Below are 23,462 nucleotides of genomic sequence, written 5' to 3'. Positions count from 1 at the left end.
ACTTCATCTAGAGAGGTTAGTGGCTCTGGAAGCACATTAGAATCAGCCAGGGGACTTTTAAAAACTACCTGTACCTGAGCCCTATCCAGACCAATTAAATCACGCCTTCTGGCAGTGAGATGAGAAAAAAATTCTCCCCAGTGATTTTTTTGGGTATCCAAGGCCGTGGCTATGACTGGGGTCCTCCTATAGCCTCTGAGCATGTTGGCTGTCACTGATCTACTCACCTGAGGGACTGGTGTTGGTGGCCCGTCATTGTGGTGTGCCCACGTGCCACAACTACTGAGCCCACGTGCCACAACTACTGAAGCCCACGTGCCTAGAGCCCGTGCTCCGCAACAAGAGAAGCCACTGCAATGAGAAGCCCACGAACCGCAACGAAGAGTAGCCCCCGCTCGCCACAACCAGAGAAAAGCACGCGCGCAGCAATGAAGACCCAATGCAGCCAGAAACAATAAATAAATAAAATAAAATAATAAAATAAATAAATTTATTTAAAAAAACAAAACAAACAAACAAAACTATCCCAGGTGTGGCCCAAATGCTAAAGTGGAGAGGAGGCTTTTTTTGGTTTTAATTTCTTTTGGGCTGTGTTGTGTCTCCCTTGTGGTGCGTGGGCTTGTCATTGCGGTGGCTTCTCTTGTTGCAAAGCACGGGCTCTAGGCACGTGGGCTTCAGTAGTTGTCGCTCGCAGGCTCTAGAGTGCAGGCTCAGCAGTTGTGGCGCACGGGCTTAGTTGCTCCGCAGCATGTGGGATCTTCCCGGACCAGGGATCGAACCCATGTCCCCTGCACTGGCAGACGGATTTCCAGCCACTGCATCACCAGGGAAGCCCAGGAGGCATGTTTATAGAGATCCAACGCATGCCAGGCAGTTTTACCAATTTGTCTCCACAGCTATGCTGTAGGGCCGTTATTATCCCTACTTTAAAATGATTTTGTGGCTCAGAGAGGTTAAGCGACATCTCCAGGTCCCAGTGCAAAGGGCCCAGCATCCAAGTCCACACCCCAGACACTTTCTACTCTTTCCAGATCACCAGCCTACCTTCAGAGGCCTAGATTTTATTTTTCTTTCCATAATAATTCTCCTCAGAGAGACATAGTTTTTTGTTTTTCACAAAAATTTAAAGGATTTCTCTAAATGGTGGGCTTCTATGCCTGCCCCATTTTACATTTTGGTAACAAAAATCCAGTTGCTGCACAACGTACTGGGCATCCCTTCATTTCCTGAACAGTTTCTACCCTGATGCAGGAGAATCCGTGTCCCACCCCCGTGCCCCATGGAGGCTCATCTGAAGGGAGACAGCGCCTCCTTCTGGGGGTTCTGGAACTCCAAGGCCGACTCCCTGCAGACTTGAGGAGGTGGGCCGTGGCCATGGGCCAAATGATGAGATATTCATAGAACACAGGCCTGGGCAGCCGCCTCTGTGTGCCCCACTTAGAACTGAAGGCTGGAGACCCAGCTCCCCCATGCCTCTTCCACCTCTCCAGACCCTGACCCTGCAGAGGGACCCGGGCATCTGCCCCATCCCTGGGCATCCCTGGAGGACTGCTGGTACCAAGGGTTAACCTGCAACCTCCACCTCCCTCCTCTGCCTCTGGTCTGCTAGCCTGTTGCCATAGAAACAGGCTAAAAATAAAATGGGCTCCCAAAGCCCAGCCCCAAGCTCAGGAGTCAAAACAAATTAATTAAAGCAGACAGGCTAAAATGTGAAGATAATTACACCCTCACTCAGGAGCCAGTCTGGCATGGAAAAGCTCAGCAGGCCATCCTGAGTCAGGACCCCTGGGTCCATCCCTGACATGCGGGGTAGCTCCCCACCACTCAGACTCCTTGAACCCCAGGGTCCCACCAGGAGAGCCCACCCTGCTTAGGCCTTGGATCTACGGAGCACCACACTCACACTCTAACGGCCCCACCCCTGATAAACTGCAGTATGGCTTCATGCTGGGATCTGTGCCGCATCTGGGGCGGCCAAGAGAAGGTGGGGTGAACTGAAGTCTGAGGCTGCCTTTCTACATCTTCCCTGAAATTCAGGGAAGTCCCAATGCAGCTTTGGAGCTGCCTCTGTCCCTAAGACCTTTAAAGGCTTCAAGATAGTTCCTTTGTCTCCTGGGCTGCTGCCTCTTCACCGAGGGCCCTCAGAACCAGGTGGGTGTTCCTCTATCCCCTTTTGGCCCAGGAGCGTGAGAAGGCCACGCAGGTGGCCCCATTCTCAGGCTACGCAGGTGCTGGGTCAAGTCCATCCCACCATGGGCCCTTTGCCTTACAGGACCATCAAGGTGGAGGTATACGACTGGGATCGAGATGGCAGGTAAGCTGGCAGAAGGACAGAAGGTGAGCAAGGAGGGGGACAGCCCCTGGGAGGAAGGTGGATCTTGCCCTCTGATGGAGAGAGCTATGCCCAGGTCCCCACCCATGGCAGCTTGGGGGGTGAGGGGCCTGGGTTTCCTGTGAAGGGACCACTGCCTCGGTGGCTCATCCGTGCCCAGCTCCACTGAGGCACCAGAGGGCCTGTGTCCTGCAGGACATGGTGCAAGGGGTGTAAGAGGCCTCTTTTCCTCAAATAGCTGCCTAGCGGCCAGCCAGTGTCTAAAGTCTCCCCACATTTGGAAGAATGTAGGATTTTCTGAAATGTGTATGTTCTAAGGTACAGGCAGATATTAGTGACCTCCTGAGCATTCATGACCACGTTCTCTGTGTGAGGCTAAGCATCGTGTGGTGACTGAAGTGCAGAAGATGGGCTTGGCTCTCAGAGACTCCCTGAAATCTAGCAGGAGGCCCTTGACTCCTCAGAGGGGGAGCAGGGCTGACGGAGTGGGATATGGGAAAGGCGAGCATATGAATGGACCCCGGAGCGGTAAAGCAGAGCCTGAGTAGGGCTGAGCCTAACCTTGGGGAGGCCAGGGGCTTCCTCTTCTGTGTATCTAAGTGCCCCCAAGGAGCCAGTATCACTGGGAATTCATAGACGAGGACCAGAACAGGCCTCTCACAACTTTAGTAGAACCCTCACCGGCTCCTGCTTGTCTGTTGAACCAAATCCAAGTATGTCATACTTCCTGACTTTTGTGAGCCCTCCATCCTGTGGTGCTACCAGGGGGGTCATAGAGGGGCTTTAAGCCCTCTGATCTCCACTGGTGCCTATCAAGTCTGTGACATGGATGGGGGATGCCGTGAAGGGCTGTGCAAGTACAGCTCTAAGTTAGGCCGGAGCTCCTTCCAAGGAGCTCACCTGCCCAACACCTTCCTATAGAGAAACTCTAGTGCCAACACTACTCTACCAGCTCACTCTGTCCCCTCCTCTCTTCGCTTTAACCACATCACAGGCAAGTCAGCTTCAGGCTTCCACCCACGATTCACCTCATCACCTTACCCTGGAGTTCCCCATACCGTTCCTTTACCAGGGAAGCTGGAGACAGCTACCAGATGCCATGGGGTCCCACCATCAAGGAGCTCATAGTCTGAATGCTGAGAGCTGTAAATATGTAGACAAAAGACAGTGTGGACTCAAGGTGGGGCAAGGCCCCAGGGGTACCTCCTGGGCATCACACTCCAGCAGGCATTCCTGGCCAGCATGTTAACCACTGCCCTCTATCAGTGAGAGTGGTGGCGAAAGGCAGCCAACCGCAGGGCAGATGGGAGTTCTGCTTTGTACAAGGTTTTGCTGCGCTTACTGTCAACACATGCTTGTGGGGCAGAGATGCAGAAGGTGTAAACGCTGCAGAAAACACCTCAAGCTGCCTGGACGGACCTAAAGCTAATTGTCTTTTCAAAAAATGTTATTGGAAAAATGTCAAGTGCACAGAAAAGTAGAGAGAAGAGTTTAATGAACACTTTAAGCCTATCACCTGAATCTAACAAGTGTAACATGTTGCCATAGTTGCCTTATGTATGTTTTGATGTAGTTTAAGTTACAGTGCATGGCATTTTTACCTCTAAATATCTCATTGAGAATGTCTAAAAGATAAGGGCATTTTTCTAAATAACTACAAATGTCATTATTGCACCTGACACATTGAACAATAATTCTTGAATACCATCTAATATTCATTTCATGTTCAAATTTCCCCAGTTGTCCCCAAAATACATACTATTGCTCATTCGTTCAAATAAGAATCCAAGTATTAGAAGTGGGTCCTATTCTCCAGGACCCTGCTCTTTGCTGGGTGTCTGTTGGGTTTCTTGCTCCATGGGTGACACTGGACTCTTCCCAGGGGCCCACCCTCTCTGCTGGTGTGTACCCCTGGAGCAGAGGCCCCGGCCAGAACTGAGAGCCAGGGGAAGGGACATGAGAGGCGGGGGGATGAGCAGAGGCAGCGCACAGCCTGGGCCTCGCGGTTCAGCAGCAACTTTCCCTTGCAGCCATGACTTCATTGGGGAGTTCACCACCAGTTACCGGGAGCTGGCCCGCGGGCAGAGCCAATTCAACATCTATGAGGTGAGGCAGACACCTGAAGGCTGGGGTTTGCTCTGACTATATGTAGCTCCCAGTTGCTGAGGACTAACAGTGAGCCATGGCTGGGGTTTTTTGTTTGTTTGTTTTTTTTGCGGTACGTGGGCCTCTCACTGTTGTGGCCTCTCCTGTTGCGGAGCACAGGCTCTGGACGCGCAGGCTCAGCGGCCATGGCTCACGGGCCCAGCCGCTCCATGGCATGTGGGATCTTCCCGGACTGGGGCACGAACCCGTGTCCCCTGCATCGGCAGGTGGACTCTCAACCACTGCGTCACCAGGGAAGCCCGTGGCTGGGGTTTTTGCATGTTCTCCTGTGAGGTGGGTGTTAATGTCCCATTTCACAGTTAAGGAGACTGAATCGCAGAGAAGTGAGGGGACTTGACCAAAGCCCAGTAAGTGGCAGAATCAAGAGGCAAACAACCTAAGCTTATCTGACTCCAAATCATTGAGTTATAGTGCCCCCCCCCCCGAGAGAGCTCTTCCAACAAGGAGGGGGAATAGAAGTACAGGTGGGCAGAAGGTGGGGAACAGTATCAGAAGGTTCCAGGCCCAAGACCTGAGGTCCTGAGTTCAGGTAGCCTTCTGCCTTTAATCAGAGCAGTCTCAGGGCCTGCAGAATATCTTCTCTTTTCTGGAAGGAAAGAGAAGAACAGGAACCAGTATACCTCCATCTAGACCAGAGAACCTTGGACAAGACACCCAATCTCTCTGGAGATAATATCGTCTGCCTTCCAAGGACACTTTCTACTGCTGAGCCTTTGCCTGTGTGTGTGCTCCCTCTCAGGATACCCTCCCACCTTCCACATCTAGCTCAGGTCCTACTCCTCTGGTGACCTATTTTCTCCCACTTATGAACTTCATGGACAGCATAGTTCATGCCAGACCTACTGAACTGCAGATACTTATAACCCTAATTTACAGCCCAGGGTTCATATCCTGACTCCACCATGTATTAGCCATGCGACCCTGGCTGAGTTCTTGCCCCACTCTGTGCCATGCACACTGAGAATTAAATAAGTTACTAGAACAATGTCTGGCCACTAGTGAGCATTACGTCAGTGCTATCTCCTAGTTTCATCTGTTGAGCGCTTGGGTGCCAGGAGATTTACATTTCACAACCATCCTACAAACTGGGTCTATCCTTACATCACTCAGCTAGAGCTGGCTTTGACTCCCATCTCTGAACCCTAATCCCTGTGTGCATCCACTCCCTCAACCTGTATCTCTGTTCCGAGTGGGCAGGTCTTGTGTTCCAACTAGACTGAAGCTCCCCAAGGGCAGACAAAGTGACAGCCCTTCCTGTTGCCCTGGTCGCATTGGCCTGGGCCCTCCTGGGCACACAGTAGGTGCTTATTATACATTCACACTGAATTCAATTGAACAAGGCTATTTGTGAGAAGAGAATGTGATGGATTTCTTTGAAAGAGCCATGATCCCCATAGTTAATTGCTTTGCTTTTTGTAAGGACAAAGGACGGAGCTGTCTCTGTCCCCTCACCCAGGCAGAGAGAAGCACGCTCCGTCTTTGGACTCATTTTTTTTTTTTTTTTAGCGGTACGCGGGCCTCTCACCGCCGCGGCCCCTCCCGTTGCAGAGCACAGGCTCTGGACGCGCAAGCCCAGCGGCCATGGCTCACGGGCCCAGCCGCGCCGAGGCATGTGGGATCCTCCCGGACCGGGGCACGAACCCGTGTCCCCTGCATCGGCAGGCGGACTGTCAACCACTGTGCCACCAGGGAAGCCCTGGACTCTTTTAAGGACATTTTTAGGGAAGTGAAGGGAAGGGGTCAGGTCTCTTGGAGTTTGATTCTAAGGATGCTTGACAGGCTCAGATGAGGCCACGATCTCTCAGGCTTCAGTGACTTGTTTTCTCAGTCATTGGTCCCTGCCCCCTTGCAATCAATGAGAGAAACTGCAGCGCTGGCAAAAAGAAGTGCTGTCTTTACACATCTGAAACGCCATCAGGTAGAAAAGGAATTAACTCTGGCAGCCCCGGGGCAGGCCTTGCACCATGGAGGGCATCCCTGGGAGGCTGGTTTGGGCTCAGGAAGGCCCTTCTAGAGTCAGAAGTGCCTGAAGAGAGAACAGGCTTCTGCCAGGAAAGACCCTCATCTCAGGCCCCAGCATCAGCCTGGGTGTCCAACGCATATGCCCAGCTGTCTTCTGGCCACTCCTTAGACTCAGCCTTCCCAAACTGAATGCACTGGCTAAAGTCCCTGCAGCCCTCCTCTCCCCCTGGCCAGCCAGCTCCTCCTCCTGTGTTGTCATCACAGCGGCCATGGCACCTGGGGAGGCATCCTTGACACCTCCTGCCCCTCATCCCACACCCAGTCCATGACTGAATCCTACTCCTCCTGCCACCTAAATATTCTGACATTTGTCCCCTTCTTTCCCGTCTACCCCCACTGTCACCGTCTCCCCTGTGTAGGGGCTTTGTGACAGCCCCATAATGGCCTTTCTGTCTCCTTCCGTCCTCCAGTCAGTAACCCAAATACTCCTCCAAAATTGTAATTGACCACATTGCTGCCCTGCTTAACCCCCGACTGTGCATGTCACCCACTGCCTCTGCCTGGTTCGCACAGGGGAGGGGGGAGACTCCACACCAGCTGAGATCCTAAAGGGACCTTTACCTACAAGGGGAGTCCAAGCTCCTTCACACGGGTGCCATGCCCCAGTGACCCGCAGTCTATATGCAACCGGGGGGGGGGTGCGGGGGAGGGCGTGTGTAAGCAGCCATATACATCACAGCTCTAGGAGCCCCTACGGTCTAGCCCTGTCCGCTTCCCTCTACCCATCCCCACTCTCAGCCCCATCATGCCATCTGAGGCTCTCTGAACTTCCATGCTGTCTCAGTCTCTGTGGCTTCATTTGTGCTGGTGCCTCCCTTGGGGTTCCCTTTGCTGTTCTTGCCTCAGGAAGCCCCCACCTGCACACCCACTCTACCCCAGGGTCTGAAGTGGATGCCTCTCCTTGGTGCTCCTGCTCTACCCCCCACCCCACTCCCATACCTATTACCTGTTTATCATACTTCCTGCCCGCTCAAAGACCACGATGTCCTCAGGAATGGGGGCAATGTCTTACCACTGTATCCAGAGCCAGCACAGCTGCTGGTCCTGGGAGCCCCTCAGTGCCCCTTGCACAGGAGGGCAGACCCCACACCTGCCCTGGAGACCCTGGGGATGTGAGGAGAGGGAGAGGAGGAGGCTTAGAACTCCAGCTCAGGAGTTGGGAGGTTGCTAGGCTGGCCCCTAGGGGGTGCAGCCGCTTAGGGCTGGAGAGGCTGGTGGGGTGGGGTGGGGGTGGGATGGGGGAGGGGCTGTGTGCCAGGTTATGCATGAAACCTCAGAACAAACAGCATGCTTTCTCAGTGCCCACTTCACAGAAGATCTGAGAACAAAACAGTGCTTTAATATTAAAACAGTTATAATTAGAGAGTGGAAATGTGGAATACAGGCAGATTTAAAGATAACAGAGAAGACTTCAAAGAAATGTGCTTGTGGCCAGATTTTTCGGCGATGCCCAGGCCCCCAGGAGTCCATGTTCATTCTCCTCCACTGGGAGGGCTACTTTGGAGTAAAAGTTTGAGATCCGGTAAATTCTAAAAGTTCCACACCCTCATAGAACAGGTTGGGAGACTGAGGCGCAGTGTAGTCTTGGGGCTGCAGTGTGCCCTCATTTCGACAGGCTGCCTAGCAAGCTGTCATCCCGTGAATATGTCAGTGAGCACCATGTCATCTGGGTGGCTTTCATGCCTGTGGTGGCTCCAAGGTTGTTCTGGGCTTCTCTCCCCAGGCTCTCAGTTTCCACCTGCACAGCCTGCTAGTCTCCCACCTGCACTTCCCACCTGTGCCCGAAATCCAGTTCGTTCTTCCTTCTGTGTCTACCTAGTCACCCATGACTCCTCCCTCTCTCCTGACTTCAGGGCCACGCCCAGCCCTGACTGCTTGGAAACGCTCCTTCTTACCTGGTCACCGTTTTTTTCTGCAGGTGGTAAACCCGAAAAAGAAAATGAAGAAAAAGAAATATGTGAATTCTGGCACAGTGAGTAGCCACCCCCTTTCTGCCATGGGTGTAGACATCCCGAGCTAGGTCCGGTGGCAGGAGTCATGTGTGTCTGTGTGTGCTCCTGCGGGTTGTGGGAACGAGACCTGGAGGGTTAGGGGTGGGGAGGGATGGGGCCGATGGAGCAACACGAGGTAGACGTGTAAGAGACACAGCAGGCCCTGTGATACAGAATGAGAAATCCCAGAGAGAAACTACCATGGGGACTTCCTGTGGAAGGAAGAGGAAAAGGAGTCGCATTTATTGGGCCCTCTGGGAAATTCCCCATTTAGGTGCTTTTCACAGGTTGTTTCCTTAAGTGGCAGACATTATCATCACCTCATCATGAAAGCGGAAACCAAGGCTGCAGGCAGGGAAGTGACTCAACCAAGGTCACAGAGCTAGAAGGTGGTAGACATGGCAGTGAGCACAACAATTAAATTCAAAGCTTGCAGCTGCTGTGGACTGTACCCCTGCTTAACCATGACCATGCTGGGATTATACCGGCCCAGTGGCTTCTGGGGGCTGATCTTTAGGACATTCGTGCCTTTCTTCAACAAATATTTACTGTGTGCTACCATGTGCCAGGTGCCTTTCCAGACACGAGGGATACAGCTGGGAACAAGAAAGACCCAAATCCCTGCCCTCCTGGTGCTTATTGTCTAGTGGGGGGGAGACAACACGAATATACACACAAATACCTGTGTGTGTCAGGTGGTTGTGATTGCTGTGGGAGGAAGTAGGGTGAGGTAAATGGATAGGGAATGCAAGAGATGAAACTACTGTTTTATTTAGAGTAGTCAAGGAAAGCTTCTCTGAGAAGGTGACATTTGAGCAGAGATTTAAAGAAGGTGAAGGAGCAAGTATTGAAGATATTGAGGAAAACGAATTCTAGCTGTAGGGATCAGCATGTGCAAAGGCCCTGAGGTGGAGTCCACCAGTGCACTTATAGAACAAACCAATGTCTTTGCAGTGCAAACGCACCCAAGTCTGTACCCTTCGTGTCCCTCCCACTCTAGAGGGCCACAGCCCCATCACCTAATACAGCCAGATGTAGCCATTTGAGTCAGGCCAACTGCAACTCCAGACTAGAAGAGGTCACAGACAGGGAACTCCAGCGTTCCTCCAAGGAACCTTATTTTCTCCATCTGTAAAATGGGGCTAATACATCATCCCTCCCCTGCTTAATGCACAGGGTGGCTGTGGCAGACACATGGGAGATGCAGGACTGTAAACTGCAAAGTACTCTGCTCATTCAGAGGGGGCTGACCACTGCTTCTCTGATTGTAATTGTTTCACACGCAGGCTTGGAGTAATAGTTCTTTTGTCTGAAGCTGCAGTGTTTCTCAGTGGGGATGCTATCGGTATTCGGGGAAGAATAATTCTTTGTCTCACAGGACTTCCCCGTACGTGGTGGGATACTTAGCACCCCTGGCCTCAGCCCATAGCTAGCAATAGAGCCCCAGTCATCATGAGACCCCAAAACTCTCCCTCACATTCCCCAATGCCCCTAGGAGAGGCAATACGTTCCCCAGCTAAGAAATATTAGATGTACAGCTAAAAAAATAAAAGGTTGAAAACCACTGATCTCATCCAGCTTTCTTACTTTAGAGATAAAGAGACTGAGGCCCAGAGAGGAGATGTGATTTGTCTCAGGTCACACAGTGAGTTAGGGACAGAGCAGGACTGGGCTGAGGTCTCCTGACTTTCCCTTGCTCCAGTATTTCCTAATCTTTACCATAAAAAAATCACTCAGCGTCCAGGATGCTTGTTAAAATACAGATGCCCAGGCCAGTTCCCTGGGGTTCCATTTTAGGAAAGCCAGGCTGGACCCCAGGAATCTGTATTTTGTGCTTCTCATACCTTACTTACTATGTGCAGAGTCTCCTGGGGATCTTGTTAAAATGCCAAGAATCTGCATTTCTACTCAGCATCAAGGTGATTCTGATGCTGTTGTTCGGGGGCTATACTTTGCGTACCAAGTCCCTGGGTCAATCCATATGGCCAGGCAAGTTAGGCAATTACTTCATCCCAGTGCCTGGAGCAGGGTTCAACTCTGGCTGCAGGTTAGACTCATGTGAGGAGCTAAAAATAAAATAAAAAATAAAAAATCCAGGGCTGGAGCCCTATCCCAAAGCTCCTCATATTATTGGTTTGGGGTCCTCACTCCAGCTGCAAGATGTTTTAAAAGCTTCCCAGGGAGTCTAGTGACCACAGTCAGAGTAGAGGCCACTGTCATAGTCCATTCCTAGAGAAAGGAGGCTTTGTCCATCAAGGTGCCTAACACTGTAACCACAGCAAGTGGGGGTCTCCAAGGCCCAGCTCAGTACTCACAGACCCTCCCATTATTCGGGCTAATGGCTGGTCCCCTTTGTCAAGCAGAGGCACTACCTGGCCTCCCACTGAGTTGATAAAGATGACTGAATCTGTACCAGTAGGGGCCACCCCAAATCCTAGAGTGGAGTTGTCTGACACAGGTAAAAGGTTCCCTGCCCCAATCTTCCCTCATTTAATTGATTTTAGCTGCCAACCTTTCCACTTGTTTCCACCATCCTAAATCATTTTCATAAAGAGCTGCCCGGTAGCTACCTGTCTTTGGAAAGCTGTTGCCAGAGAACTGCCAGGGGCATAGATCAAGAGACCTCTGCCTGGGAGAGGGGGCCCCAGATGCTCAGTAACCTCCAGGGAAAGGACAGGCTGTTTAGCAGGAGGGTCTTGTGTCTGAGAGGGTAGAGATCAAGATGCTAGAGGGATGAGGTGGGACAAGTAAGATTTAAAACAATTGCAGACCAAAGAGACACATTTCAGGATTAACAGTTAGCGGAACATGGAAGCATGGAGCTTGTCAGCATTGACAGATCTTAGTCCTATGTCAGGAAGACCCCCCTCTCCCTCCACACTCCACACCCGTTGTCCACTCAGGGGAAACTCGATTCCTTGGCTTGAGCCCCTGTACTCCAGTGACAGAGACAGGGCCCTTCCAAAGATGCAGTTTGGCATCAAGGTCAAGAGCACAGGGTCTGGTTCCAGACGGACCTGGGTTCCCATCTCACGCGGCCATGTCCTGGTAGTGTCCTTGGACACACCGCATCGCTTCTTTGAGCCTCAGTTTCCTTGCTTGTAGAATGGAGATAATAATAGTACCTCACAGAGTTGTTGTGGGCACTGTTTGCAATGAAGCAGGCAAATGCTGGCACGTGCTGGGTGCTCCACGGCTGTCAGCAATGCTCTCCCTCTGCCTAGTGCTCCCCGCTGACCAAGCGTCTTTTTGTTTTCAAGGTCACACTGCTTTCTTTTGCTGTGGAGTCAGAGTGCACATTTCTTGACTACATCAAAGGAGGGTGAGAAGAGATGCAGCCTGGTTTCTTCGGCCTCAGGGAGAGGGAAGGGGCCCCGCACATGGACATGAGCAGCTCCGGCCCCACCTGGCCTCTTCAAGGCCATGGCTGAAGCCCACGATCATGGGCTCTGAGCAGACCCTCAGACAACTCACGCAGAGCCCTGCATGCCCCTGATCCTGAGTGGCTGCAGAGGGCACTACTGAGCTGCGGAGGCCAGCCTGGGTCCCGTGAGGTCCCTGTGTGGAGATGGGACCTGCAGGTGGTAGGGACTCCATGACAAAGAGAAATGGGCTTAGGGAGGTGGAAAGAGCCCCGGTCTAGGAGGCAGGAGGCCCAGGCCCTAGGCCCCTCTTTGCCTTGAATTTGCTGGGTTACTTTGGGCACGTCACTCTCCCTCCCTGGGCATCAGTCTCCTCTGCACAGAGAGTTGGAATTAAGTGAATTCTAAGGTTCCTTCCTGCTCTGAGCTTCTGATACCGATGGTCTCTCTGGTGGGGGGCGGGCAGTGATTAACCTTCCCAGTGTCATTAGAGACCTACAAAGGGCAGGAGGAACTGGGAGATGAGCCAGGGGATGGCCAAACACAAGTTTAAGGAGCAGAAAGAACCAGAAGGGTCGGCATCCAGGCAGGCAGAGAAGCCTGGTGTCTCCAGCCAACAGCTCATGGAAAGAGAGCCTGACTCCAAGGTGAGGTCCTAGCCAGCACGCTCCCTGCCAGGACAGGTGCCAGGGCCGGGTGTGGGTAGCCGAGCCCACAGGTGCAGGCAGGTGAGTGATTACACCTGTCTGGAAAGGAGACAGGCAGGGCGGTTGCCAAAGGCTTATCCCAGCCAAGCGGGCTCTTGGCCGCCTGGTTCTCTGGGGCAGAGGGAAAAGTCGGGCCCTGGGAAGCCACACTTACTTTCTCATGACAAGGCTCCCTGCTGCCTTGAGCCTGCAGCGCCCAGGTTTCGAGCTCTCCTCCTACCCCCTGAGCACATGCCCTTGCTGCAGTCACCCACAGGCTTTCCTGCCCCTCCTCCATGCCTTCTCCAGGCCCTGCCCTGGCTCCCTTCCCCCATCAAAACTGCTCTATCTGCTCTCCATCTATTAAGCAACCACCCCTTATATTCCATGGTAATTTTCAAACAATCCTCATCCTGTTTATCCTTCTCATTTGCATAGTGCCCCCAATTTACAGAACACAATGGGCTGGGTGAAGATGATTATCTCCATTTTACCTCACGTGTCCAAGGCCCCAGCACTCAGTCGGTGGCAGGGTTCTTTCCGTCACCACATGCTGCATTTCTTCCATAGTAATGAACCCACCTCGCAGCTCCCAGGTGAGGTGTGATAGAGATGGCTGAGTTGAAGGGCTGGGTGCTGTCTCATTGAGAAGGAGCTCACAGAGGCAAGCCCTGGCTTTCCTCCTCCGCTGTCTTCACACTGGAGAACCTGAGTGAGAGGCCGACGTGTGTGTCCAGGCAGGCAGCTGATGGAGGCCTCTGTCTAGGGATTCTCTCCTGCCTGGCCTCCCTCCCCCGCCCCCCTGGACCAGGAGGAAGGCTGTGGGTTCCTCTGCCCCCACGTCAGAGTCCGAGATGGAGCTGGTTGCTGAGCAGCCTGCAAGGAGTACCTTTTCCACAAAAGTAGCTGCTTTCCAGTCCCTTCCTTCTCTGAGCTGTTTCAGAACCCAGAGCAGGGTTTTTACTTAAGGAGTAAAAAAAAGCCTGACTCTCCCCTCATGCTTTATTTGGAAGAGCCAGGCCAACAGTGTCCCTCAGCTGTAGTCCTGCAGGCCAGAACCACCTCTTGTCGTCTTGTGGCTCCTTCTCCCTCAGAGCTTGGAGTCTACTGAATGCTCTGTCCCCAGGCAGCGGACGAGGGGGAAAGAGTGTGGGGAGGGCTGTCTCTGGCCAGCAGACCCTGGGTGGGGTCTCCTGCTAACCATGCCCCTCACCTTTCCTGGAGATTGAAGGGTCCCTGAGCAGCAGCTCAGCTGTGATGAAGTGGAAAGAGGGCTGTGCTTTCTGATAGGGACCAACTGCTAAATGCAGGTGAGGTGAGCCCTGCCTCATCTTTTTTTAAAAAAAATAAATTTATTTATTTATTTTTGGCTGCATTGGGTCTCCGCTGCTGTGCGCGGGCTTTCTCTAGTTGCGGCGAGTGGGGCTACTCTTTGTTGCAGTGCGCAGGCTTCTCATTGTGGTGGCTTCCCTTTGCTGCAGAGCACGGCTCTAGGCACGTGGGCTTCAGTAGTTGTGGCGCACGGGCTCTAGAGCGCAGGCTCAGTAGTTGTGGCGCACGGGATTAGTTGCCACGGCAGTAAAGGTGCCCAGTCCTAATCACTGGACTGCCAGGGAATTCCTAATTATCTTTTCATCTTGTGATTCCCCCAAGCACCTGAAGGATTTGCTAAAAGAGATTCCTGCAGCACACCAAGGGATTTGGATTCAGTAGGTCCACGGGGGGCCTGAGACTCCTCACAGATTCCCAGGTGATCCTGATTCTGCTGGTCCATGGGTGCTCTTCCAGTAGCGCTCTTACAGAATTTTCCACAGACCCACAGACTGGCTTTTACTGGCCGCATCCCCCATGGTGTCATTTAACATATTCCTCTATCCCCTGCGTTTCCTGTAAACAACCAGTAGATAGTTCTGGAAGCTCAGTTAGATTCCAGTTCAGTTTTTTGGCAAGACGACTTCATTTGTTCTTCCCTCAGGAGATGCACAATACCTGTTTGTCTTTCTTTTTTGCCAAATAAGTTTTAACCCTGAATCTGACTCCAAATTTGCGCCAGGAACACAGGGAAACCCTACTTCCCTGGCCTCAGGTGGACCCAGGGGCAGGGTTTGGAGAGGAAATAAGAAATCACAGCCATGTGCCCAGCAGAACATAATCATCTTCAGAGAGCTGTCACACTGCCTAACTCTTTTGATGCTGACAACAGCCCTTTGGGGGAGGGTGTAGCTGATGATACTATCCCGGTTTTCCAGAACTGGAGATGAGTGACTTCACCAAGGCTACATACCTGTCAAGCAATGGGGCTGGGGTGGAAGCCAGGTTTCTCGCTCCCTGTCCAGTACAGGCCTGCCTTTGTCCAGGTTACTCTCCTGCTGTTCTTCCTCTTCTAGGACCCAGATCAACTTCACGGTGGCCATCGATTTCACAGCCTCCAATGGTGAGTGGGGGCATGGGCAGAGGAGCTGAATGGGGGCTGGGGGCCTGGAAAGGTGAGGGCTTTTCAGGGCTGTGGTAGTTGGCCCTAGCTGGGAGCAGATCTCCCATACCCTCTGGCCTCATCCTCACTGAAGAGGAGGAACTTAGACCTAGAGAACCAAAGATGCAACCAAGGTGGCGAAGGTACCCCCAGATTGGATCATGGTCACTAACAAATCTGGCCTCTGGGCCTACATACCCTGAGCCACAGCCTTGCCCTTGAGGATACCCACTCTCCCTAGGGCAATAGGACAGCTTCTCTGGGCCCGTGGAGAGCCCTGGAGCAGAGGTATTTCCTCACAGGATCAGATTGCACAGCCCCTGTGCCGTTCACCCCACAAGCTGGAGGGGAGAGCCAGAGGCAAGACTGAGCCTTGTGGTCCTCAGGGAGGCAGGAATGCCCAGGAGCTCCGGTCCTCACCCTTGCTCGGGCTTCCTTCCTCCTCTGACCTTCTCCAGTGTCGGGCTGTGACCAAGTGGCCGGGAGCAATCAATGCCAAACTTTACACTGTTAGAAACATCACAACCTTCCTTGGATTCTGGACCCCCATTAGCAGTGCTCAATGCTCATTTTTGTGCCAATCAGAAGATGCTCAGGTCTCGTACTCCACAGGTGTGTCAGAAACCCCCCTCATGGCTGTGGGCCCTCCCATCACAGAGTGATGGGATGTCAGAGCTGGCAGTGGCCGTAGTATTCATAACAGTGAGGAGAGTTATAATAACGTCTGTTTAATCCTCACAACAGTTCTGTGAGGTGGGGACTGTTATTACCCCCATTCTACAGATGAGGAGACTGAGGCTGAGTGGTTAAGAAACTTATGCAGGATCACACAGCTAGTAGGAGGTAGAAAGGATTAATACTTGGCAGTCTGTGCTGTACTGCCTCTTGTTAATAAACGAGTAACTAAAATATGGACAATATTAGTGGTGACAAGGGCTGTGGAGAAAAACAAGTCAGGAAGAGGGATAGGGAGTATGGAGGAGGCTGTAACTTTCAATAGGCTGCTCGGGGAAGACCACAGCAGACCTCAAGAGGTGAGGGAGCAAGCCATGTGCACATCTGTGGAAAAGCGTCCCAGAGCAGAGGGAACAGCCTTTGCCGAGGCCCTGAGGTGGGAATGGTGAGAGGCCAGAACTGAGTGAGTGACAGGATGGTAGGAGATGAGGAGAGAGATAACCGCAGGCCAGATCAAGTGGGGTTTTGTGGGCCCTTGTAAGGACTTCAGATTTAATTCCTGGTGAAACGGGAGCACTGGGGCATTTTGAGCAGAGAAGAGGTGTGATTAGCTGCCTGAGTTCTGACATAGACTCACTCTGGCTGGTGTGCTGAGTATGGACACAAGGGTGGAAAGATGGAGATCGGGCTACTGCAGTCCTATGAGCAAGAGGGTGGTATCGTGGAGGAGGGGAGAAGTATAGGTGGGATTCTGGATGTATTCTGAGGGTTTAGCAGCCATGATTTGCTAAAGGATTGAATGTGCGGTAAGAGAGAAAGAAAGGGGTTCCCTTGGACACCGCATTCTGAGCCTGGTAGCTTGGAGTGTCCAGGCCGGCAAATGTCCCCATGCCCTGTCTTGCAGGGAACCCCTCGCAGTCCACGTCCCTGCACTACATGAGCCCCTACCAGCTGAACGCCTACGCACTTGCACTGACTGCCGTCGGGGAGATCATCCAGCACTATGACAGCGACAAGATGTTCCCTGCCCTTGGCTTTGGGGCCAAACTACCCCCTGACGGCAGGGTATCCCATGAGTTCCCGCTGGTAGGAGGTCCTGGGAGAAAGGGCTGAGGGCTGACCAGGCTGGGGGTGTCGTGACGGGCCTGGGGTGGGGGGCATTCCCATCCTGCCCGCCTAGGGACTTGAGGTGCAGTCTTTGCAGAGGTAGGCTGCCTGCTGGATGTAGGGGAGCTTGTATCAGAGCTTCCAGAAACCCACTCCCCACCTCAGTCACGAGCACGTCCCCTCCAAGTCTGAAGCCGTCCACAGTGGGCTCTGCCCTCCTTTTCCTAACAAGACCCAGGTGGAGGTGGAGTGGGGATGTGGCTGAACTATTCCCCAAGGCCCCAGAAATGAGGCTAAAAGGGTGTGGGTTGGGTATGGACAACTGTGGGTAGTTCCAGGAGTTCCTTGGGTTGGTCTGAAATGGGGGCCCTGTAGAGATGGCTCCTCAGGCCACCTCCTTTCCCTCCCTCCCATGAGCTGGGGACACTCAGTCGGTTGCTGGATCACTCACAGCAAATGTCCCTCCCATGCCCGTAGGGTGCCAGGCACCGTGCTGGGCACAGGACACAGGAGGATGGAGCAGCTGCTGGCCCTTCCAGAGCAGCTCAGACTCTGCAGTCATTTTAGGGGGTGGTGGGTTTGCCCGAGGTTCCCTAAGCAGCCAGGACTCTGGGGGTCAGGGGGATGCTGTCTGAGCAGGTACAGGGAGTAGGGCAAGGAGCAGGTCTGGACCCTGCTCACCTAGAGCATGTGCTGCCCTTCGCGGTGGGCCCCGAGTGCTCCCTCCCCTGCCCCGAGCCCCCGAAGCCCCACCAGAGAAGAGTCTAGGAGAGCCCAGGCCTGTTGACCTCCCCAGCCCTGGCTCTGCCCCCACAGACCACCCAGCTGCCCTCCTTCCCATCCCTCCTTCCTTCCTGGGCTCAGCCTCCTTGCCCTCTGTGCCCCCAGAACGGCAACCAGGAGAACCCCTCATGCTGTGGCATCGATGGCATCCTGGAGGCCTACCACCACAGCCTGCGCACGGTGCAGCTCTACGGCCCCACCAACTTCGCCCCCGTGGTCACCTATGTGGCCAGGTGAGTGTGGCAGTCACTGGACCATCCCCACAGCTTGCCAGGTGCTTCCTTCTACCACTGTCCTCCCGGGAAGGCTGGAGGGAGTGTCTCTTCCCACTGATTTGCTGCTCAGGGAGGCCTGACCCTAAAGAGACCCCCTCCCACCGAAGAGCTGTCCCCACCAGTGTTAAGGGTCCTTGTGTTGGGGGGATGACATGCCCAGAGTCCCACCAGACAGACCTCTGACCCCACCCTGCCCCAGGAATGCGGCCGAGGTGCAGGATGGCTCCCAGTACTCGGTGCTGCTCATCATCACGGATGGGGTCATTTCAGACATGGCACAGACCAAGGAGGCTATCGTCAATGTGAGCAGGGATGGGGATGGAGCATGGGGAAACCTGGGGGTGCACCTCCCCCCCTCCTTTAGGGAAACCCTTGGGGCATGACTTCTCCTCTCCCTGCCCTCTTTGGGACCACTCCTGGCTTCTTGCTGTAGAGCCTAGAGGGCCAGCAGTAGGGTTTTGGGGGTGGAGGGTGTTCCGGCTGATGAAGGATCTGGCTGGCGAGCTCTCTACCTACCTCTTCATCACACTGGATGGTCCACTCCATCCAGACTCCTATGGTGCCCTCATTAACCCATCTCTAGGGCTGCTGCCCCAAACCCCAGCCTGGCTTGGCCAGGTAGAAGAGGAGGGAGGTCCAAGGAGCGGGAGGCCCAGGAACATGGCTCCCCCTACCGGGTCGTCTCCCTATATAGGGGCCCCAGCCACAGCTGGCCCTCCCTCTGGGCCCACGTAAAAGCTGTCCCACATGACGGAGGTCCAGAGGCAGAAGAGGGGACAGGAGTGTCTTGCAGAAGCAAACCTATGACCCATTTCCCCCTCTCCCTCCTGCCCTCTCTACCCCCTCTTCTTCTCTGGTATCCCTGTATCCTTGGCTATCCTCTCTCCCTCCTCCTCCCCCTTTTCTGTGTTTCTCTGTGTGTCTCCATCCTTCTCTCTTCCATTTCCTCCCTGTCCTCCTGCCTTTCTTCTTTTGACTCACCCCTTCCTGTCCTGACCTGTGATCTCCCGTTTCTTGTAACTGGCCCCTCGGCTGGGTACCACCCCGCCTACCTCCCATGTTGTCTCCCAGGCTGCCAAACTCCCCATGTCCATCATCATCATCGGCGTGGGCCAGGCAGAGTTCGATGGTGAGTCCCCACCCCCCTAGATGTTCCCCCCAGAGGCTTCAGGCCCTTGGAAATGTCCCCTCCCAAAAGAGTGAGAGCTCACACTGGGGTGTGTGCAGCTATCTGGATGAGCAGGCAGGGTGTGAGTGTGTGTTTGCACAGGGAGGGGTGTGTCAAGGTGTGTACCGCACACCCACACACCAAGGCTGTGGGGAGGAGGCCCCAAGTCACTCCTCCCTCCTCCACCCTGGGAGCCTGTGGAGGGTGGGGGAGTGGCACCATGGGCTAGAAGTCAGAGACTCATGTGATTGGGCTCCTCCTGTCTCCTGGCCTCAGTTTTCTCATCTCTAACGTGGGGGTCTGGGCTGGCGGTCTCTGTCCTGCCAGGCCCAGGTGCCCACCAATTAGTCCCCCCACCCCATGCCTTTGCCCCTCCCCCCCCACAGCCATGGTGGAGCTGGATGGTGATGACGTGCGGATCTCCTCCCGGGGAAAGCTGGCCGAGCGGGACATTGTCCAGGTGAAGCCCAGACCCTGCCTGCCCCACAGAAAATGCAAGAGCCCCTCTAGGCAGGCTGACCTAACTCCCCCTTCTAGGGGCTTCTCTGGAAAGGGGCCCTGGAAGGAGGCACTGGGAGCCCTAGAATGGCTTGGCCACACAGAAGGAAACAGGAGTCAGTCTTAAGGCTGGACCCACCTCTACCACGTCTGAGACTCACCCCTAACACCGTGTTGCCCTGACTGGAATGCTCTGCCATGCCCTCCCTAAGCCCCAGGCCTCCAGGGTCTCCTGTAGAACACAGAGGCCTAATTACTTGTGCCTTCTGTTATTTTCTGCTGGGCTGCCTTCCTAAGTGAGATGGCAAACCCCATGAAGCGGGGGGAGGTGTCTTTAGTGTTGCTGCAGCCCTTTCCAAGAATGAATGTTGCTTGGTTGATTGAATCAATACCAATGTCTCCATGTAGGATGGCAAATGTAACGAGCAGACAGGTCTTTGTCCTCAGGGAATCCCAGTCCAGTCAAGCCTCAGAATGCACGTCAGTAAGCACATCCCTCTGTGAATCTCTTGCACACGGAGTCCCTAGTGCTTAGGAGATTCAGAATAAAAAACCCGACATTCTCCATACCACCCCCTCCCCCATTAAAAAAATTAAGGGGGAGGGGTCATTCCAGGTGTGGAGACCAAAGACAGGGAGCTAGAAACTGGAGCAAGGGCAGTCTGGGAGGTGGGACCTGTGTATGCAAAGGCCTGGAGGCAGGAGTGAGCCTGAGGCACTGGGAAGGGGGGCAGACATCTCCTGGGATAAAGCCAGAGGGGCCTGACTGTAGGTGTTGGCCCAGAAAGGGAAGAGCAGAAGCAGAGACAGAGAGCGCCCTGCAGGAGAGGTGGGAGGAGACCCGCAGGGCCCACTTTCCAGAAGCCAGGGGATTTCCTTCAGCATTTCCTGAGTGCCTGCTAAATGCCTGTGCTTGGTGCCAAGACTTCAGAGATGAAGGGATCTTGTTCAGTGGTGTATTGTTTCCTGGCATGAATAGGTGTGCAGTAAGTTATCTGTTGAGTGAATGACAGAACAGGGACTATGATACAGTCCCTCAGAGAATTCACCATGACGGGGAGGGCTTGAGTGAAGTGGGCAGAGGCTGGGGAGAAGTGGGACAGGATCCCAGACCTGGAGATTTGGGGGACTAGTGTCCAGAGGGAGACCTCGCCTGACCCTGCCTCCCCTACTGGACAGTTTGTGCCCTTCAGGGACTATGTGGACCGCACGGGCAACCATGTGCTGAGCATGGCGCGCCTGGCCCGCGATGTGCTGGCTGAGATTCCTGACCAGCTGGTGTCCTACATGAAGGCGCAGGGCATCCGCCCTCGCACCCTGCCCGCGGCCCCAGAGCGCTCGCCCCCGCGGTCCCCCACCCGCACGCCCCCTGCTTCCCCCCTGCACACGCACATCTGAGCCTTGTCTGCTCAGATGGCTGGGGCTTAGGCCAGTAGAAAGGGAGGCAGGGTACCCAGACCCAGCTACAGGCCATCCTGCCCAGCCTTTGGAACACGTGTGCCTGGGAGGCCCACAGCGGGTGGGGCTTCTGGAGACTCCTTCCCATACTGCCCAAGCCCCTAGAGTTTGGGGGTACGGGTGGTGGAGGAGGGGATCTGGGCCCCTGCTCTTCTCTCCTTTCATTGATACCTGGTTCTGGACCAGCCAGGAAGATGTTAATCAGGACGACTGGGGTCCCGCTCAGCCCACCTGAGCTATTACCTGGGTAATCCCATCTGCTCCTATATCACCCTGAAGCCTGGGCTAAGCCTCCCACCTCCAGGCCCCCTTCTCCCTCCCCTCCTCCTGTGGTGTCTACTCCTATACCTGGCCCCTGACCCCTACCCAGTCTCTATCCTGTCCCATTTCCAGTGAACCCTGTGAGGCTGCTGGGTTTGCAGGAGTGCCTAAACATGTGACCCCTCCTTGGGACCCTTGCATGAAGTGGGAGTCCTACAGACGCATGAAGGGGATGCTGTGATAGTAGGTGGAGGCCACATGGTGGGCAAGGAATGGAGGCTTTTCAGGCACAGAGTCATTTCTGGTGCCTCTCAAGCCCAGTATGACGCTGGTTCTAGACACACAGATCCACAGGCCTCTCCCTGGTCTGAGCCCGTAGGTACCTCCACAGTTGGCTCCTGGCTCCAGGAATCCCCCTTTCTCCCCAGAGACTGCCCAGGGTCCTTGGGGCACCATCTTCTGCTGCCCACCTGGAGGCCTGGGCAAGAAGCAGCCCAGCTCCAGCACTCCCACACTGCCCCTCTATCCTATGGGGATAGGGGTTGGGAGTCCTGGGTTCAAGCCCTGCCTCCAGCCGTTGCCGGCTGTGGGAACTTGAACAAGGCCTTTCTACCTTCTGGGTCTCAGTTTTCACATCTGTAAGGCAAGAGGATTGACCAGATGGCCCTGGGTTTACCTTCAGCTCTGATACCCTGAGAGTCCACATTCATCCCACGCCCAGCTTCCCTCATCCCACTCCTCACCAGTGCAACCCCTTAAGGCCGTCTTGGTTTTAGGGTCACCCTGTTCCATCCCATCACCCCAAATCCACCCTCGTCCTTCAGCCTTGGGCTCTGACATCTGAGCCTGAGCCCTTGCCCCTGCTGTGGGAAAGGTGAGAAAGATGATCTCACCCCTGGGCCCACCCAGCTGCCCAGCCTTTACCCACATGGTCATGCATGCCAGTCCCTCCTGCCGCATGGGGCTCCTCAGCCCACTGAACCTCCCGTTCCTGGGTGGAGACCAGGCCCCACCCCGTCTGTTGCCAGACACTGCTTCCCTTCCTGTCATGCATGATGGTGGTGTTTCTATGCTGTCTGGTCCTGTGCCTGTCTCTAAGACAGTCTCTGTGTGGAATTTGCCTTAAACTGAAGTAAATTTGGTTCTTTTACTAAAGTTCCTTGTTTTCCTTTCTCCTGTGAAAAATAGCACAGGTGTTGCTGTGTGACAGAGTCCAGGTTCTCCTCTCTCTTTCTTCCATCCTTTTGTTCAAGAAAATGTACTGAGCAACTACTATGTGTCAGGGTCTATGCTAGGCACTGAGGATGCAGCAATGAACAAAACATAGGCCCTGTCTCCACATGGAACGTACAACAGACACACAAATAGGACAGGGGAAACACAGTAAGCACATAATAGGTAAATAATATAATTTCTGGTGGTGATAAGAGTCACAAAGAAAAATAAGAGAATAAGAGGATAGAGAATGACAGGGTGATATTTTAGATGAGGTGGTCAGGGAAGGAGGGCCTTTCTGAGGAGATGACAGTTAGATGAGCCCCAAGGAAATGAGAGGGGGAGGCATGCTGATATCTGAGGCACAAGGGCTCCAAGGAGAAGGAGCAGCAAGTGCAAAGGCCCTGAGGTGTGTTTGAAGAACATTAAGGAGGCCAGTGTGGTTGAAGCTGCATTAAGGAGGGGAGAATGCAGGAGATGGGGTTGGGGGTAAAGAATCTGGAATGTGCAGGGCCTTGCAGGGCCTTCAGCATTACTCTGAGTGAATCAGGGAGCCACTGAGGACGTGAGAGAGGTGAGTAACATGATCACATTATTCCATGGGTGACTTTACTCCATCTGATCACTCATCTCTCAGCAAGTATTTACTGAGCATTAGTGCCAGGCCCTGCTCAGGTTGGAGACACTGTCTCACACACAGTTGCACCCTCATGGGCCTAACCCCTGCTCTGGAGCAATAAGCAAGGAAATCCTACCACCCTGGGGTATCGACACCAAACCAATGAGAGGGACCAGGATCTGTGGCCACCAAAGCGGGGCTCTTGGGGCAGCCTAAATGCCACACAGGTCATGTGCCCCGGATGACTTACTGCTCCTCTGTGTGATGGGACTGTCACTCCTACCTTGCAGGATCGTTGTGTGGTCAGAGTGACACGTAGATGTGCGCGCATGAAGCGTGTGACATTCCCAGGGCCTGCTGCACTAGGTGCG

General features: G+C 54.0%; 1 protein-coding gene across 3 annotated transcripts in view; it reads left to right on the top strand.

Annotated features, from left to right (window-relative positions):
* Positions 1–22,412, top strand: part of CPNE5 (copine 5) — a 90,865-nt gene extending 68,453 nt beyond the window's left edge. The window contains exons 11-21 of one of the 3 annotated variants that reach the window (XM_032650528.1): positions 2,273–2,314; positions 4,363–4,438; positions 8,439–8,492; positions 11,772–11,833; positions 14,947–14,993; positions 16,612–16,793; positions 17,703–17,830; positions 18,072–18,174; positions 18,944–19,001; positions 19,427–19,500; positions 20,718–22,412. In XM_032650528.1, the coding sequence (XP_032506419.1) occupies positions 2,273–2,314; positions 4,363–4,438; positions 8,439–8,492; positions 11,772–11,833; positions 14,947–14,993; positions 16,612–16,793; positions 17,703–17,830; positions 18,072–18,174; positions 18,944–19,001; positions 19,427–19,500; positions 20,718–20,936 (1,045 nt within the window). In that variant the 3' untranslated portion in view covers positions 20,937–22,412. The remainder of the gene's footprint in view (positions 1–2,272; positions 2,315–4,362; positions 4,439–8,438; positions 8,493–11,771; positions 11,834–14,946; positions 14,994–16,611; positions 16,794–17,702; positions 17,831–18,071; positions 18,175–18,943; positions 19,002–19,426; positions 19,501–20,717) is intronic. The other 2 variants (XM_032650527.1, XM_032650526.1) reach the window with 2 other exon arrangements.
* Positions 22,413–23,462: the final 1,050 nt, after the last annotated feature.

The sequence above is a fragment of the Phocoena sinus genome, chromosome 11, assembly GCF_008692025.1.
Source record: "Phocoena sinus isolate mPhoSin1 chromosome 11, mPhoSin1.pri, whole genome shotgun sequence".
Classification (NCBI taxonomy): domain Eukaryota; kingdom Metazoa; phylum Chordata; class Mammalia; order Artiodactyla; family Phocoenidae; genus Phocoena; species Phocoena sinus.
This window is presented reverse-complemented; position numbering and strand designations above follow the sequence as displayed.